Source organism: Narcine bancroftii, chromosome 3 (genome assembly GCF_036971445.1).
Source record: "Narcine bancroftii isolate sNarBan1 chromosome 3, sNarBan1.hap1, whole genome shotgun sequence".
NCBI lineage: Eukaryota > Metazoa > Chordata > Chondrichthyes > Torpediniformes > Narcinidae > Narcine > Narcine bancroftii.
The window spans coordinates 199,989,657-200,007,280 of record NC_091471.1 but is presented as its reverse complement, the minus strand read 5'-3'; the positions used below and the strand labels follow the sequence as shown (position 1 = coordinate 200,007,280).

The 17,624-nt window shown below is 44.0% G+C and overlaps 1 protein-coding gene across 1 annotated transcript; it reads left to right on the top strand.

Annotated features, from left to right (window-relative positions):
- The first annotated feature begins 1,461 nt into the window (after positions 1–1,461).
- On the top strand, positions 1,462–16,689 carry LOC138756740 (general transcription factor II-I repeat domain-containing protein 2-like). The gene is given in 4 exon segments (XM_069923125.1): positions 1,462–1,650; positions 2,928–3,189; positions 7,940–8,047; positions 14,999–16,689. Coding segments are annotated over 4 exon segments (2,250 nt in total).
- Positions 16,690–17,624: the final 935 nt, after the last annotated feature.

Below are 17,624 nucleotides of genomic sequence, written 5' to 3'. Positions count from 1 at the left end.
TGGAAGAGCTGATCCGGGATGCCTGCGTGGCTGGGATGAGGTCCAATTACATCTGTCAATGACTGCTAGAGGAAGACAGGCTGCCATTGCAGAGAGCCCTCCCGTTTTCTAAGACTTTAGATTCAGCCCACCACCATGCTGTATCCATCTCTGCCAACAACAAGCCCTCCATGTGATGGCCACAGGTGCAGACTTTTTGGGACTCAGTGTCACAGACCACCTCTGTACAGAGAAGCCCCAACCTCACCACTGCCACCACAGCTGAGCACATGAAGTGCTACTTCTATGGTCAGCAGAAACACCCCCGGTTATGCAGCCCAGTGAGAGAAGCCATCTGCTCGGGATGTGGGAAAACAGGGCACTATGTGAGAGTGTGTAAGTCGAAGCCTTCCCTTCCAAGCAGCATCATGTGCACCCCCAGGGGTTGGCCATCGAATCTGACTCCACTTCCTCCCGCAGCAATGATGTCACTTCTGGCCTTGTACTGACAATAACCACAACAGCAGTGTGAGTATAAGACAGCTTTAATAAACTAATATGTACACTAAGAGGTCTTGTCTCTCTGCAAGACATACCTGGAAGGCTAGACTGTAGCTCTGGACTGCTATATATACAAGGTCAATGGGATGACCCCTGGTGACATATCACCACAGGCCTTGAATGCCTCGATGGCATGCACCTTCTTTCCCTATTCCACTTGTGTCATCGTGGATGACGTCACTTCCGCCTTCTTCATCCATCTCTCTAGCATCCATCATCTTGGATCAGGGCAGCCCTCACCTGAACACCCAATTGATGATGGAGATTGAGGAAAATTGGGAAACTAATTAACTTCCTGTTCGACAGTGGAGCACTGAAAGCTTCATCCACCGGGACACTGCTCACAAATTCTCTCTCTCCCCATCAGACCAACGAGCAGCACGATATCAATGGCTGAAAAGGACCAATCTGCCGAGATCTGCGGGTATTGTATTGCGTTGTTAACAGTGCAGGGTGAACATTATGACAACTCCCAATTACTGTTAATGCCTGAGCTCTGCGCACTGATCTTTCTGGGGCTGGACTTCCAAAGCCAGTTCAGGAATGTCACAATGGCATTTGGGGGCCCCCAACCACTCATCACTGTGTACAACCCCCAGCTCAAGGATCCTCCATAGCCAGCCCCTGCCTGCAGTCTCTCTACCCTCCGTATACCCCACCATCATTGTTTAAGAACCTGACCCTGGACTGTAAGCCAATAGTGACTAAAAGCAGATGCTGCAGCACGGAAGATAAAGCATTCGAAAAATCCAAGGTGCAACGACTCCTGGTGGAGGGGTCCATAGTGCCCAGCTGCAGCCCGTGGAGAGCCCAAGTCATGATGGTTAGGGGTGGAAGTAAACCCCGTAATGTTATCGATTATAGCTAACGATCAACTGCTTCTTGCAGCAGGACATATACCCCCTTCCCCGGATCATCAACATGGTCAACAAGATGGCTCAGTACACGGTGTTCTACACCATTGCCCTAAGTCGATGTACCACCAACTCCCCCTGCGTCCAGGATACCACCAGTATACCGCATTCAAAGCAGATGGCAAGCTCTACCACTTCCTCCGGGTACCCTTTGGAGTCAGCAATGGTCCCTCAATTTGACCTACAACGAGGACAAGTGCGTGTTTAGCACATCTCAACTGGCCCTCCTCGGATGCACATCATGGCACATGGTGTCATTACCCCCAACCCCAACCATATGGGTCCCTTTATGGAATTTCCGATCCCACACAAGGCATAAGAAAGGTGCCTGGGGTTCTTTTCTTATTATGCCCAAAGGGTGCCCAACTATGCTGATAAAGCCTAACCCGGTAAGCTTTCCCTTATCGGCAGAAGCCCAGGCAGCCTTCACCAAGATCAAGGGAGACATTACCAAAGCCACGATGCATGCCGCGGACAAATCCAACCCGTTTCAAGTAGAAAGCAATGTCTCCGACTTTGTGCTTGTCACCACTTTCAACCAGGCCAGTAGGACTGTGGCATTTTTTCCCATACCCTTCACGGCCCTGAGATACAGCACTCCTCTGTCATGAAGGAGATGCAGGCCATCGTTGAGGCGATATGCCATTAGCAATATTACCTGGCCGGGAAGAGATTTACCCTGTTAATTGACCAAAGAACTGTTGCGTTCATGTTCAATACCAAATTGTGGAGTCAGATCAAAAATGAAAAAAATTCTGAGATGGAGAATCGAGTTCTGCACCTACAACTACAAAATCCTTCACTGGCTGGGCAAGCTCAATGACCCCCTCCCCCCAGATTCCCTATCCAGGGGGACATGTGCCAGCATGCATCTCATCTGTCTCCAGTCGCTCCATGATGACCTTTGCCATCCCGGAGTCACGAGATTGTTCCAATTCATGAAAGGCTGGAGCCCTCCCAACTCCATTGAAGATGTCAGGTCTGTGTGGAATGCAAACCACAGTTCTTCCAGCCTGACAGGTCACGCCTCATAAAGGCCACATACACCTTTGAACAACTCATCATCGATTTCAAGGGCCTCCTGCCTTCATCCAACAGGAACGTATACTTCCTGAATTTCATTGTTGAGTGCTCCAGGTTCCCTTTTGCCATCCCCTGTCCCGACGTGACCTCAACCACCATCATAAAGGCATTCACAGCATATTTACCCTCCTTGGATACCCGAATTACATCCACAGTGTTCAGGAGCCTTCTTTTATGAGTGATGAACTGTGGCAGTACCTGTTGGCTAGAGGCATTTCCATTAGTAGGATGACCAGTTACAACTCCCAGGGGTGGGCCAGGTAGAGAGGGAAAATACCACAGTTTAGAAAGCTTTCCTCCTGACTTTAAAATCAGAAGGCCTAGTGGTGTCCCACTGACAGGAAGTCCTACCAACGTAACCCCACATGAACACATGTTTTCCTTCCCCAGGAAGTCGGCGTCCAGAATCACACTGCCACACTGACTCTCATCCCTGTCCTGCTGCAGAAAAATGTGAGGGGTCACTGGTTCAACCTGATGGTCAAAGAGGTGCAACTCCTGCATGCCAACCCTCAGTATGCCTATGTGGTGTACCCAGACAGCCATGAGGACCTGGCCCCTGTCTGGGACCTGGCGTGTGCCGGAGACTCCTGCCCACTCCCCACTCCCTTCAACTTAGGCCCATACTGCCCCTGTCAGGGATTTGATGCAGGTCAGTGTCCCACCCCCACCAACCATGCCATCCAGCTGCTCTGACCCCATGACTGTGGAGTCTGATGGTGGAAGGGGGTGGTGGGAAGCTCTTCCTGAATCTTGTGGTGTGAGGCTTGTGGCATCTATACTTCCTTCCTGATAGCAATAGTGAGAACGGAGTGTATGCTGGGTCATATGGATCCTTAATGATCGCTGCTACTCTCCAAAGGCAGGATTCCCCATAAATGTTCTCAATGGTGGGTAGGCTTTACCCGTGATGTCTTGGGCCATGTCCACTACCTTTTGCAGGGCTTTATGCTGAGGATTATTGGTGACCCCATATCAGACAGGATGGCAGTCAGTCAACACACTTTCCAATACACCTTGGTAGAAATTTGCCAGGATTTCCAATGTCATACCAAATCTCCTCAAACTCCTGAGGAAGTAGATGCACTGATGTGCTTTCTTCACGATGCCACATGTGTGTTGGATCCAGGAAAGAATCTCTGAGATAATGACTCCCAAGTACTTAAATTTGCTCACCTTGTCCCCATCTGATCCCCAATAATCACTGGATTGTTTACCTCTAGCTTTCCTTTCCTGAAGTCAACAGTCAGCTCCTTTGTTCTGGTGACACAGAGTGCAAGGTTGTAGTTAGTGCACTATTCAGCCAAGTTTTCAGTCTCCATCCTGTATGCTGGCTCCTCCCCTTCCTTTAAACAACCCACTATCATGGTACCATTGGCAAATTTGTAGATGGTGTTATTGTTGTACCGAGCCACAAAGTCATGGGTGTAAAACAAGTAGAGCAGGGGGATAAGAATACAGCCCTCTGATGCTATGGTCCTGAATAAGATTGTGGAGGAGATGTTTTTACTATTCCTCACTGATAGTGGTCTGGAGGTGAGAAATTCAGGATCCAATTACTCAGTGGGGTGTTGAGTTCCAGGTCTTGGAGTTTCTCAATCAGGAGGACAGCTTTCTAAACTGTGATATTTTCTCTCTCTACCTGGCCACACCCCTGAGGGTTGTAACTGGTCATCCTACTAGTGACAATGTCTCAGGCCAACAGGTACTGCCACAGTTCATCACTCATAAAAGAAGGCTCCTGAACACTGGATGTTAAATGCCAGACTATAATCGATAAAGAGCATCCTGATATATCTCTCTCTTTGCTGTCTAGGTGTTCCAGGGCTTTGTGTAGGGCCAGTGAGAGGGCATCATCAGTAGACCTGATGTTGTTATGATAGGCGAATTGTAATGGATCCATGTTGCTGCTCAGATAGGAGCTGATATGTATCAGCACCAGCCTTTCAAACCACTTTATCACTATTGATGTAAGTGCAGGTTACTACGCCTTTCTTGGGCATATTGATGCCTGTTTGAAACAGGTGGGGACAACATCATGCTGGAGAGTTATATTACATGAAAATGTTCAATGATCAGGCTAAAATATGTGACAGTGGATTATCCGGCATCTACAAAACGTTGGAATGGTACCAATGATCTTGAAACAGAGTGAAAGGCATCTTACAAGCCCAATTAAGACAAAATCATCAAATCATTTTTGCAGTCTACACTCTCTACGGCAGAAGACACAATATCAATCTTTGTTCAGCATTTAGTCTGGCTTCCAACAAAGTGAAATATTTGTGAATTAACGAGAGTTCCAAAGCAATAGTCACAGCTATGCCGTTGCTTGTCTTTCCTGCCCTCTTTACTTATTTTAAAATAAAATCTTTGCTAATTTGATTATTTGTCTAAAGCATTGACTCAGCCATACCTGGGCTCCACAATGTAGGGCTAAAGTGGTTATGAATAAGTGATGATAACATGTAGAATAAAGTCACCAAAGGAAATGAGGGCAATCAATGAATCATAGTTGTGCATCTCTGGTATCTCACGTCATCCAAGTGCCAAATCAATGTTTTTGCAGAATGGAACATGACAACACTGTTTTGCAGTCCAAATGTCACCACTCCAGAAATTAGACTTGGTGCCTCTTGCTGCCATTCGTGTTGTATGAATGACTCACGTTCCATGTTGAAATGCACGCACTGGTGACATTCCTTAGGCATTGGACATTTTGAGGTTCCAAGCAATTAAGCATGTTACTTCAAATCAGATAAATTGTTGGGACAAGAGAACTAGGCTTTTATGCAGCTGTTTATGCATCTGCAAAATTTAAAGGGCCATTCCCAATCTTTGCTGAAAGTTCCAGTCCGCTGCACCACAGCAGAGGCCGGCTGTTGATTTGATGACAGCTATCCCTAGGTTCCATTAATGTCCGTGGCCCATTTCCACACTTTTTAAAAATAATATTTATTTTTGATTTTCCAAGATTCACACAAATCCAAAACAACAGAACAACCTTCTCAACAATGATATATTACATTCAGAGTCCATTTCCCCCCCCCCACCCCTCTCTCTTCCCTACTATACCCTAATACCACAAGGAAAAGATTATATAAATTAAACAAATATAAAGAACTAAAAATCTATAGAATCATAGACTCTTAAAGGAACCAAATATAAACCTAAAATGATAAAGATATGAAACAAGAGCACATCATCTGCGCCATGAACCACTTCATTTATCTCATTCGTTCCAGTATTAGAATGGATTTTTACCGTTCTTCTATTTGGAAGGGGTGTAGCTACATCCACATACCTAATATGCTGCAGATAAGGCTGCCACACCCCAGTGAATTAGTCATGTTTCCTCCTTAAACTGTACATGATTTTCTCCAGGGGAATACAACTTTGCATTTCCATATTCCATCATGTAATATTTAGTTGGGAGTCGTACTTCCATGTGACCGCTGTACATTTCCTGGCTACCACCAAGGTGACCTTCACAAACTGAATTTGGTACTGCCCATTTCCACACTTAAATTCTCCTTTGTTTTGTTTTTCAATCCCAATGGGTGCGCAGCATGAACTGGCACTGAAGAGCCAACATCAAAAGGCAGGCCGGACATATCTGGACACCATGAAGGAGGAATAAGAAAATAAATTGATGGCCCTGCCAGAGCTACTGTAATGGCAGCACTCCCACGGGTGCAAACTCGTCCAAGACGGGAGTGGAGACACAGTGCTGCTCCAAAAGGTTCAGCAGCCCGGTCCTAATGCTGGTGGATTCATAAAGGCTTTCAGTGGAGTGTTAAAAGAGCTGATGGTGTTTGTAAATAAATTCCTGCAGCTGTGGAGGTCTGTGCACAAGATTTTTGGCATGGCCACAAAAACAGGAAGAGCATCCCCCATTGAGAGAAGATGACCTGACAGGATGATGACCATGGTGGAGGACCAGCTAGAGGCTCAACAGCTGAAGAACCCACACAGGCTCCAGGCAATGAGTGCTCAAGGGACCTACACAGGATGGAGACTGGCTCATGGGAACCAGATATCAGAGATTGGATTTGAGAGGATGCTGAGGTCAAGAATGGCCACTGAAAGGCTTCAGGCTCTGAAGGGTTCATGTGGGAGGTCTGAATCTGGAGCTTGGGTTGTTGATGGATTGAACAGAGGCCACGGACACTCAGTGACTCTGAAGGGACTCACTTTTGCTTCTTTCTTCCTGACTGTAAGGCGTGCCAGGTGACACATAGTGACTTAAGGCAGGCAGAAGGCAGAAGGCAATTTTATGTAATATTACATTCTGTACTATTACATGACAATAAAGGAATCCAGGGCCAGATTAACACAGTAGCGAATGTAGCATATACTATAAGCCCTGGATTTTCAAGGCCTCGGTGTTTAAGTACTATGAATTATGAGAAACATTTTTATTTTCATCTTTATACAGCAGCTATGAGATACCATACTGACAGTCTGTGTTAATATCCCAATTAACGGTGATAATGGGCAAAAAATTGTTAACCTCTGCCAACGCCAGGAAAACGCAAAGTGGTTCCATCTGTGTGGGGGAATATGTGTAACGAAGATGGCCATTAATCCCACAATGAGCCAGCCACCGCCGCCGCCGTAAGTTTTGTTTTAACAAGATGTGTATATTTTAACAGGGGAGGGAGGGCGCAATTTAATTGTAAGTGCAGATTCGTAAGTAAGTTTTAACAGGTGGGAGCATAATTGCAGTGCTTGCCATCAGCACTCTGTTCTCTAGATATGCTACTGGTAATCACTGAATATATAGTGATCTGAGAAATCTAGCATAATTTTGTTAAGAATAATTAAGACTATTTCAAACTTACCAAAATGGACATGCATGGTCAGCATCAGAAACTCTCTCAGTGTGGGGAGGGGGGGAAAAATCTGCAGTCACACTTCCCCCTCTTTCCACATGCGCCAGCCAGCACTATTTAGGGCCCCTTTAATGTAAATGCTACGGGCCCCACAATACCTTAATCCAGCACAGAAGGAATCTTGAATCTATAATCTTGAAGTGAGAAGGGCTCAGGTTCATAGTTCCTTCCTCTAGAGTATAAAGGGACCAAATAACAAGTATATCAAATGAACTTGGTCTCCAGCATCTGGGATGGGTCCATTGAATCGGCCTCCCAGATCTGCCTGTGGCCTGCAGTCTAGAGTTCAGTGATGGTTTCCAGCAAGTACAGAACAAGCCAAAAAATACTCCATGGCCTGCTTTTGTATTTATTAGTGATCTATGCCTACTAGAGATAGAGAGGGTTAGTGGGTACTGTGCATTTAAGTCTTGTGTTCTCTTTCAGAAGTTGAGAATGTTTAGCAGTGATTTATTCACACTAGGTGTATAGTTATTTGTGTATTATTGCTGTGTATGTGTTTGTTAGTTGTGACCATTGAGGAACATAACGAGCTATGGGCAAATCCAGAGGGCCAACTGCAATGGGTTCATCCTAGATCCCGAGCATTTGCAACACTGGAGATCAGGTTCACAGGTGTGTACTCATTTAGTTACACAATATATCATGCCTGTGGGGAGATGGGTAGTATGGAAGTTTAACCTTCACTTATTCGAGTACTCTGTGTGTGTGTGTGTGTGTGTGTGTGTGTGTGTGTGTGTGTGTGTGTGTGTGTGTGTGTGTGTGTGTGTGTGTGTGTGTGTGTGTGTGTGTGAGTTTTATTTTTTTAAATTTCCCTGTCTGTAAGTAAAGGCCACTGTTTGTTAATAACATGTGTCCAGCCTGGATTCTCTTTGAACTTGTCAAACATATTCTGAACACAACATTAGGTGCTGCAAGCAAGGTTCAAGGAGTTTTGACTAGACCCATGTGGTCACCATGTTTTTCCATAATTCTAACCCAGAGAGAGGGTGTTTCCTTCATTCACAGGATGACTCATCTGCAGATGCCGGAAGCAGTGATCGTGGCACTGAGTGGATGCACAGCTGCTGGGCTCTACCCCTGGTTACCCATGCAACGATATGTAGGCTGCTATCTGGGATGCATGCCACAATATGCCTCGTATATCTGAAGGTGTACCCAGATGAATGGAGACCATGGTGAAGGTGGTGGCCAATAAGATTGTCATGGCACTTCATCATAAGTAGGATTCAGATGGTCTTGGACGACCTGCTCACAGACAGAGATGGTACCTGTGCTGCTCTCAGTAAAAAGCACTGCACTTAGATTCCCCATTAGTTGGGGAATACCACTCACTTGCCACATATGAGAGTCAGTGAATAAATTAATCAAACCAGTAACCAGTTCTTTGAACAAAATACTCCATGGGGAAGCTGGTAGACCTGTGGTCCTTGGGAGGGTTGGCAAGTAATTAGAGGGTATAGGTGTGTGTAATGTAAATAGATCCACTGGGTACTAGCAGTAAATGGATTGGCATGGTGTGGTGACTTCTGAGGGGTGGAATGTAGTGTGGATCGTAGAAGTTCATGTGACCTCTGCATCTGGAACCTGGTTGGAATCTGGATTGTGGATGGTCATGTGACCTCTCCGGCATGCCTGAGATTGGAAATAATCTCTCCTGCAAATCAAGGGCTAGATCTGCCCATGGGTGAGGCTGATGGGCAATTGGACCTTGGAGGTCACATGGACTTTGCAGGTCACATGGTCACTGAAAAAGCAGCATATGGAAATTTTTGACTCTCCCTGTTCTTGCTGCTGCTTTGAGCCCATCACTAAACTTTAGGCTGTAGGCCACAGGCAGCTCCTGAGAGTCGACTGCAGATTTCAGATTTATTGTCAGAGTACATACATGACATCATATATAACTTTGAGATTCCTTTTTCCTGGGTGGCGCAGAATTAACACTAATTGGTAGTGCAAAGATTAACTGCACACAGCGTGAACATATAAACAATTAAAAGAACTGTAAGCAGATAATGAATGCAAACAAACTGACTGTGCAATACAAGGAGAGCAAAGATAATCAATAAAGTGCACAAGGGCCCATCCCAGATCTTGAGACATGGGTGATGCTGGAGATCAGGTTTATTTGATATACTGTTAGTTGTAATTAATTTACTATTTATTAGTGTGCTGTACCTGCTAGAATAGAAAGACGATGCGTCTGTATGTTTAACCCTCACATTCCCAGTAGGGAGTTGAGAATGTTTAGCAGTGATTTATTCATGCCCAATTTGTAGTTATTTGTATATTATTGCTGTGTATGTGTTTGTTAGCTGTGACCATTGCTGAACTCTAGGTTGTGAGCCATTGGCAGTTCTGGAGGGCCAACTTCAAAGAGCCCATCCATAATTCCGAACAGTGACGACACTGGATATCGTTCATGTGAATGTACTCATTTAGTTATGGAATATACCATGCCTGTGAAAGGATGTGTAAACCCTCATTGATGACACAATATACCATTCCCCTGTGCATACATAAAGACCACTGTTTGTTAATAACATGTGACCAGACTTGATTCTCTTTTAACCCATTGAACCTATTCTGAACACAGCAGCATGTTAGAATTGTATCTGTGTGTGTGAAATGTACTACCTGCCTTTCTCTAAGCTTAGGGTTTTTTTTTTTCAGTTCTCAGTCAGCCTGTGCATGAAAGTTGTCTTGAGCATCTTTCTCCAGGATATAAAAAAATTCATTAAATTGAACTAACTGTGTGAATGCAATTAAATAGAAATTTAAAGTGTCAGGACTTCATGTTGCATTGCAGGTTTCCCTGCAGAGACTGATTGCTTTGCCAATTTCAACAATAAAGACCTTGACAGCAAAAATCTAAATGCATTAAAACAGCTACAATATTACACAACCGATATGACATATGAAACATGTATTACGCCCCTTCTTAAACATTGAAAAATGCAAGGGAAAAATAGACAAACATCTATTTGCCTTAATATGCTTACAGATATAATTGGAATCTATGTCCTTCCATATCTGGACCTAAATGGTTACATTTCTTCAGGATCAACTATCAAGATGTGATATTTTAATTTCCAGGGTAGGTAACATCCTTTGTTACCTTTGCAATTTTTGTCAAGCAAGCCTCTTGCTGAGAAGACTACTGTCCCTCTAAGACAGAACTCAGCAGTATACATGGAAAGAAATAGACAGTTAAAGACTGAGCCCTTCTTGCCAAAGATCAAACAAATACCCGAATAAGGAGGTAGGTGGGGAAGAGCAAGGGGGGGGGGGGAGAGGAAGTCGGGGGGGGGGGGTGGGGGGAAGCACAGGTGAATGTCAATAGCAGGGGAAGAAAAGAAAGGAGCAAGGAGGTGTTAGGATGTGGGAGCTTAGGGCTGAGAAAGCTGCTCTTTAATAAGAGGGAAGAAGTGAAAGGAGTGTGAAGCGAAAGGAAGGAAGGTGTTCGTGGCGGGCAGGGGAAAGAGAAGGAAAGAAGAGGAATATCAGGGATGAGAGAAAGTGAGGGGGTGAGGGCAAGTGGAGGAAATGCCTATTGCTTTCTATGGATGCTGTGAGGCCTGCTGAGTTTCCTCCAGCACCTTAATGTATTGTTCCAGTTCTCTAACATCTGCAGATTCATTGCTTAACCTCTAAGATGGAATACCCTCATCCATCATGGCCTGGGTTATGGTGTGTGTTGAGCAACCACAGTATACTGCTGGGTCTGGCATCAGTCTATTATGAACTCCTGTTTCATTTAGTGACTGTCACTTTAAGGGCTAGTACTGGCTGTGACCATTCACAACTGTGGAAAGAACCGAGTGGCAACAATCAGGTACTGACTGTGCACAAATTTGATCTTCTGGAGGATGTGAGAGAACATTTGTTGCTTTATCCATGGATGATGAGGAGAGAGACATTTAAAAGACCAGCACACTTGGTGATCAGCAGTCATATCATGAAGACCGTGCTGGAGTGACTCAGTGTGAAGTGGACTATTTGGCTGATTCTCCCTATCAGGGGAACTATTGAACCCCACTGGGACCAAAGGAAAGATCATTCTGAAGGACAATTATTGAACCCCACTGTGACCAAAGGAAAGATCATTCTGAAGGGGAATTATTGAATCCCACCATGAACAAAGGAAAGATAATTACGAAGGGGACTTTTTGAACCTCACTGTGATCAAATGAAAGATCATTCTGAAGGGGAATTAGTGAACCCTACTGTGTCCAAAGGAAAGATCATTCTGAAGGGGAATTATTGAACCCCACCATAGCCAAAGGAAAAATCATTCTGAGGGGGAATTATTGAACCCCATTGTGACCAAAAGAAAGATCATTCTGAAGGGGAATTATTGAATCCCACCATGAATAAAGGAAAGATCATTCTGAAGGGGACTTATTGAACCCCTCTGTGACCAAAGGAAAGATCATTCTGAAGGGGAATTATTGAACTCTACTGTGACCAAAGGAAAGATAATTCTGAAGGGGAATTAATGAACCCCACTGTGACCAAAAGAATGGTCACTTCATCTGACTGAATGATGGGATTTTTGGAAGCATAGTGGAAGTCACATGTTTTTTTTCCCCTATGCAAGGAAAAGGGGGATTGTGACAACCATTCATCCAAAAGGATATTTCTCAGCAGGTTTGTGAGTTTTCAGACGTCCATTCACTTAGTCTCTCTCACCTCCTTTGTAATTATTTTTCTTCATCAGTTTAAAAGCCTGAGTTTCAACACAGGATTTTCTAGACTGAACTGTGAACTGACTTTCCAGAATTGTGCCTAAGCTGTAATGGTTTGGGTATCTCACACACACACACACACACACACACACACACACACACACACACACACACACACACACACACACACACACACACACACACACACACACACACACACACACACACATTTTTGTGAATAGATGGGGGTTAAGTTTAGAGCAGTTGTTAATAAAACTCAAAACGGTCAACGAGTTTACCTATCTCGGCTGCACCATTTCATCAGATGCAAGGATCGACAACGAGATAGACAACAGACTCGCCAAGGCAAATAGCGCCTTTGGAAGACTACACAAAAGAGTCTGGAAAAACAACCAACTGAAAAACCTCACAAAGATAAGCGTATACAGAGCCGTTGTCATACCCACACTCCTGTTCGGCTCCGAATCATGGGTCCTCTACCGGCATCACCTACGGCTCCTAGAACGCTTCCACCAGCGTTGTCTCCGCTCCATCCTCAACATTCATTGGAGCACTTTCATCCCTAACGTCGAAGTACTCGAGATGGCAGAGGTCGACAGCATCGAGTCCACGCTGCTGAAGATCCAGCTGCGCTGGGTGGGTCACATCTCCAGAATGGAGGACCATCGCCTTCCCAAGATCGTGTTATATGGCGAGCTCTCCACTGGCCACCATGACAGAGGTGCACCAAAGAAAAGGTACAAGGACAGCCTAAAGAAATCTCTTGGTGCCTGCCACATTGACCACCGCCAGTGGGCTGATATCACCTCAAACCGTGCATCTTGGTGCCTCACAGTTCGGCGGGCAGCAACCTCCTTTGAAGAAGACCGCAGAGCCCACCTCACTGACAAAAGGCAAAGGAGGAAAAACCCAACACCCAACCCCAACCAACCAATTTTCCCCTGTAACCGCTGCAACCGTGTCTGCCTGTCCCGCATCGGACTTGTCAGCCACAAATGAGCCTGCAGCTGACGTGGACATTTAACCCCTCCATAAATCTTCGTCCGCGAAGCCAAGCCAAAGAAAAAAGAAAAGAAAAAGAAAGTTGTTAATAAATATTTGTTTTAAAAGAAAAAAGCTAACAGTCTCTTGATGAATTTCTATTGATGCTGGTCTGCAACATAACAAGTCACATTCTTTGTGTCTGCTGCTCTCAGTGATGTTAGGTCATAGTGGGTTTCCCCCCATTATACTCTGTAGTAGCAATGCATCATATCTTCTTTAGACTATGTCACGGTTATGATTCCACTAACATTTTTATTAAAAGGAACATTATCAAAACAGTGTCCCAGGCATCTCATTTTAAATAAATATACTAAAGTTGAGCAAAAAGAAAAAATGATATAGAAGCAAGCATAGGACAGTCTGGGAGATCATGTGTATCGAGGATTGTTTTGAGCAAGGGCAGCTCATGTCATTCGGACAGCTGAAGAATAAATATGATTTACCTAATAAAACTTTTTTCTGCCGTTTTCAGCTAAGATCTTTCTTAAGGGATAATTGGGAACATCTATGTCCCTGCCCATGTGTAGTGATATGGAGATTCTAATTTGAAAGTGGAATACGCGTAAGTTTATCTACGATGTATTTCTTATACCAAAGTGAGGGCCAGGTATACACAAGGGTAGGCTTACACAGGTCGAGAGAAAGGTGAGAGTCAGACTTGGCCACAACAATCCACGAATTGTGCTAGTCAGACCTGTGTCTGGACAGTATGACAGCAGTTATTAATGCCAGGTACAGGTTGGTGCAATACAATTTCCTGCATCAACTGGACCTCACACCACAAAAATTACATAAATCTAAGTCAGAAATGTGCTTTAGGTGTGGCATGGAGATTGGAACCTTTTTCCATAACCTGGCTGTGTACAAAGATATCCTTCTGGGAGGACCTGGGGGACATTCTGAAAAAAATTACAAATGTGGATTTTACAAAATTACAAATGTGGATTTTCCACAGGATCCCGAATTGTTCCTTCTGGGAAACATTATGAATGAGTTTTAAACTAAGTACCAAATTCAGTTTGTGAAGTTCGCCTCGTTGGTAGCCAGGAAGTGTATAGAGGCCACGTGGAAGTCTAACTCCCTACTAAATATTACATAATGGAATACAGAAATGCAGAGTTGTATTCCCCAGATGAAATTCACGTACAATTTGAGGAAGAAATATGGGTCATATTTTAGGGTGTGGCAGCTCTATCTGCAACTCATTGGTATGCAGAGGTAATTATAGCCCTTTTAGATAAAGTGAATACAACAACCATGACAGAAGTGGAATGCTTGAGATCAGCAAAGTGGGCCGTAGTGCAAACGATGGCTCTTGCATCTTGTTCCCTATATTTTTATTTTAGGTTTTTTTGGGCTCTTCTTAAGTTCCCTTAAGGGTTTTTGACTTTTAAGAATATTTTGTTCCTTGTATTTGTTTAGTTTATATAATCTTTTCTTTTTTTGAATGAGGATACAGGAGGGAGGGGAGAGGGGTAGACGATCAAATAGGCTCTGTATGATATGCACTATTGTTGGAAAAAAATTGTATTATTTATCTGGATTTATACGTCTTTGGAAATCAAAAATAAAATATTTTTTTAAAAAGCATGGGAGAGTCTTTGTTGATATGCTGAAGTAAAAAGTGTTACCAGATCAGAGTTGTTCTTTGTTCAAGCAATTATCTACATTTTGCTCATATCTTGATGAAGGGCTCAAGCCTGATACGTTGGTTATGTATCTTTATCTTTGCTATTTCAAGTACACCACACATGTCAAACTCAGGCCCGCGGGCCAAATTTGGCCCGTGATATAATTATATTTGGTCCGCAAGATCATATCAAATATGTATTAGAGCTGGACCGCTGGACCTTTCTGAACGAGAAGCAAAAGCTCCAGAAGGTGGAGGAGATGAAAAGAAGTCTGGTTTTACAGCAAACTATGTTCACCAAAGCAGAATCCCAAAGTGAGCCTGCTGTAAAAGTTAGTTTTATTGTGGCCGCAGAGATCGCCAAATCAGCCAGGCCCTTTACGGAGGGAGAGTTTGTTAAAAAGTGCCTGCTCAAAGTTTGCGATGTTATTTGCCCAGATAAAAAGCAAGCGTTTTTAAATGTGAACCTGAGCAGAAACACCGTGGCTGCGCGTGCTTGTGAGCTTGCTACTAATCTAGAAGAACAACTGAAGGAGAAGGGGAAAGATTTTATGGCATACTCACTTGCTGTAGACGAGAGCAGCAACACATCAGATACTGCCCAGCTATCAATATTCATCCGTGGAGTGGACACAAAACTTTCCATTACAGAGGAACTTTTAGGATTAAAATCCATGCATGGCACAACCACAGGAAAAGAAATCTTCGAGGAGGTGTCCAAATGTCTCAATGAAATGATGCTGCCTTGGGATAAACTTGCGGGACTAACGACAGATGGTGTGCCCGCGATGTGCGGTCAGAAAAGTGGACTAGTGGGCAGGATTCGGGAGAAGATGCGGGAGAATCATGCAGGTGAGCTTACAGTTTACCACTGCATAAACCACGAGGAAGCCTTGTGTGACAAAGCCTTGAAAATGGAGCATATTATGAACACTGTAACTCGAGTAGTTAACTTCATAAGAGCCAAAGGTTTAAATCACCGCCAGTTCAAGTCCTTTCTGGAGGAGTTAGGGTCAGAATACGGAGACGTGCCCTATCACATAGAGGTGCGATGGCTTAGCCGAGGAAAAGTACTGAAGAGATGCTTTGAGCTGCGTGAAGAAATATGTCTGTTTATGGAGAGCAAAAGCAAAGACACAACAGAGCTCAGGGATAAAAAGTTTCAATGTGAGCTGGCATTCCTGTGTGACATCATGAGCCATCTCGATGCGCTAAACCTACAGCTGCAGGGACGAGGGCACATCATTACAGACATGTACAGTGCAGTGAGGGCCAAGTTGTGCTTGTGGGAGACTCAGATGCTGCAGAGAAACATGGCTCATTTTCTGAGCTGCCAAATTATGAAAGAACAGATCTCACCTGCCGTGTTGCCCAGTGCAGAGTTTGCTGAAAAACTAAGCATACTTCGTGCAGAGTTTTCCCGATGATTTGCTGACTTTGAAGCCCAGAAATGCAGATTTGAACTACTCAGCAATCCGTTTGTAGTTGACGTGACAAGTGCTCCAACCAACCTCCAAATGGAGCTGATTGAGCTCCAGTGTAATGACACACTCGAGTCAAAGTATGACTCTGTCGGTGTTGCGCAGTTCCCACAGTTCCTTCCCGACACACTGCCCCAACTCCGTGCACAAGCTGCTCAAATGCTGTCAATGTTCAGTAGCACGTATCTCTGCGAACAACTCTTCTCTTTGATGAAGATAAACAAAACACCACACAGGAGTCGTCTTACTGACGAGCACCTTCATTCAGTCCTGAAGATTTCCTCAGCTCAGAGTCTGACCCCAGAGTTTGATGAACTTGCATCTAAGAAGAGATGCCACGTATCTGGTTTAGACCTAGATGCATCAGAGTGTAGCAAGCTAAGCTTGGATTAATATTTTCTTTGGTTAACTTTGGACTGTTCATAGTTGAAAGATTGGATTTTCATTGAAGCAATTTGTTATTTTTTTGACTTGTTGGCTTGTGAAAAAAAACATTTAAAAGGAGCTTAAAGGCTATAAAGAAATATTATTTATTGAATATTTTATTTCTCATTTGTTAATGCTTCTTCTGGAAAGAGTTTAACCAAAACTATTGTTAAACATTTATTTTAATAAGAAAAAGTTTAACATTACATATGTTGAAAGAAGAGAAAACATGCAGACGTTGTTGAAAATTTTCAATAAATATTTAGTTTGGCCCTCGACTTAGTCTAAGTTTTTAATTTTGGCCCTCGGTGAATTTGAGTTTGACACCCCTGAAGTACACTGTATGGCCTGCTGAGCTTTATTGTGTTTTGACCCCAGTTTGGTGAAGTCTTCACAATCTGAAGTCTATTGTTTATTCAGGAGTGGAACATTTATATTAGAAAACTATTTATTCTGAAGTTCATGGTTGGGGTGGTGTTGTGGTTGGTGAGGCGGTTAGCGTGACACTGTTACAGCGCCAGTGATCAGAACTAAGGTTCGAATCCTGTGCTGGAGTTTGTATGTTCTCCCTGTGTCTGTGTGGGTTTTCCCTGGGGGCTTCAGTTTCCTCCCACCGTTCAAAATGTACTAGGGTGTAGGTCAATTGGGTGGCGTGGGCTGGTGAGCAGAAATGACTTGTTATGGTGCTGTATGTCTAAATTTAAATTTAAATATTCAAAGGAGGGAGATGGCAATCTCATGTCCCCTATGGCCTTTATTATTAGCTGTTTGTAATTCTGAATCATTTTTTGTCCTTCAGTGTCAACACAATTGTTCTCCCTTTCCTCAAAATCCAGTCATGCACCAGTGCATCACACCCCGATGAGCTTAATGCATTCTACTCTTGCTTCAAACAGGGAGAC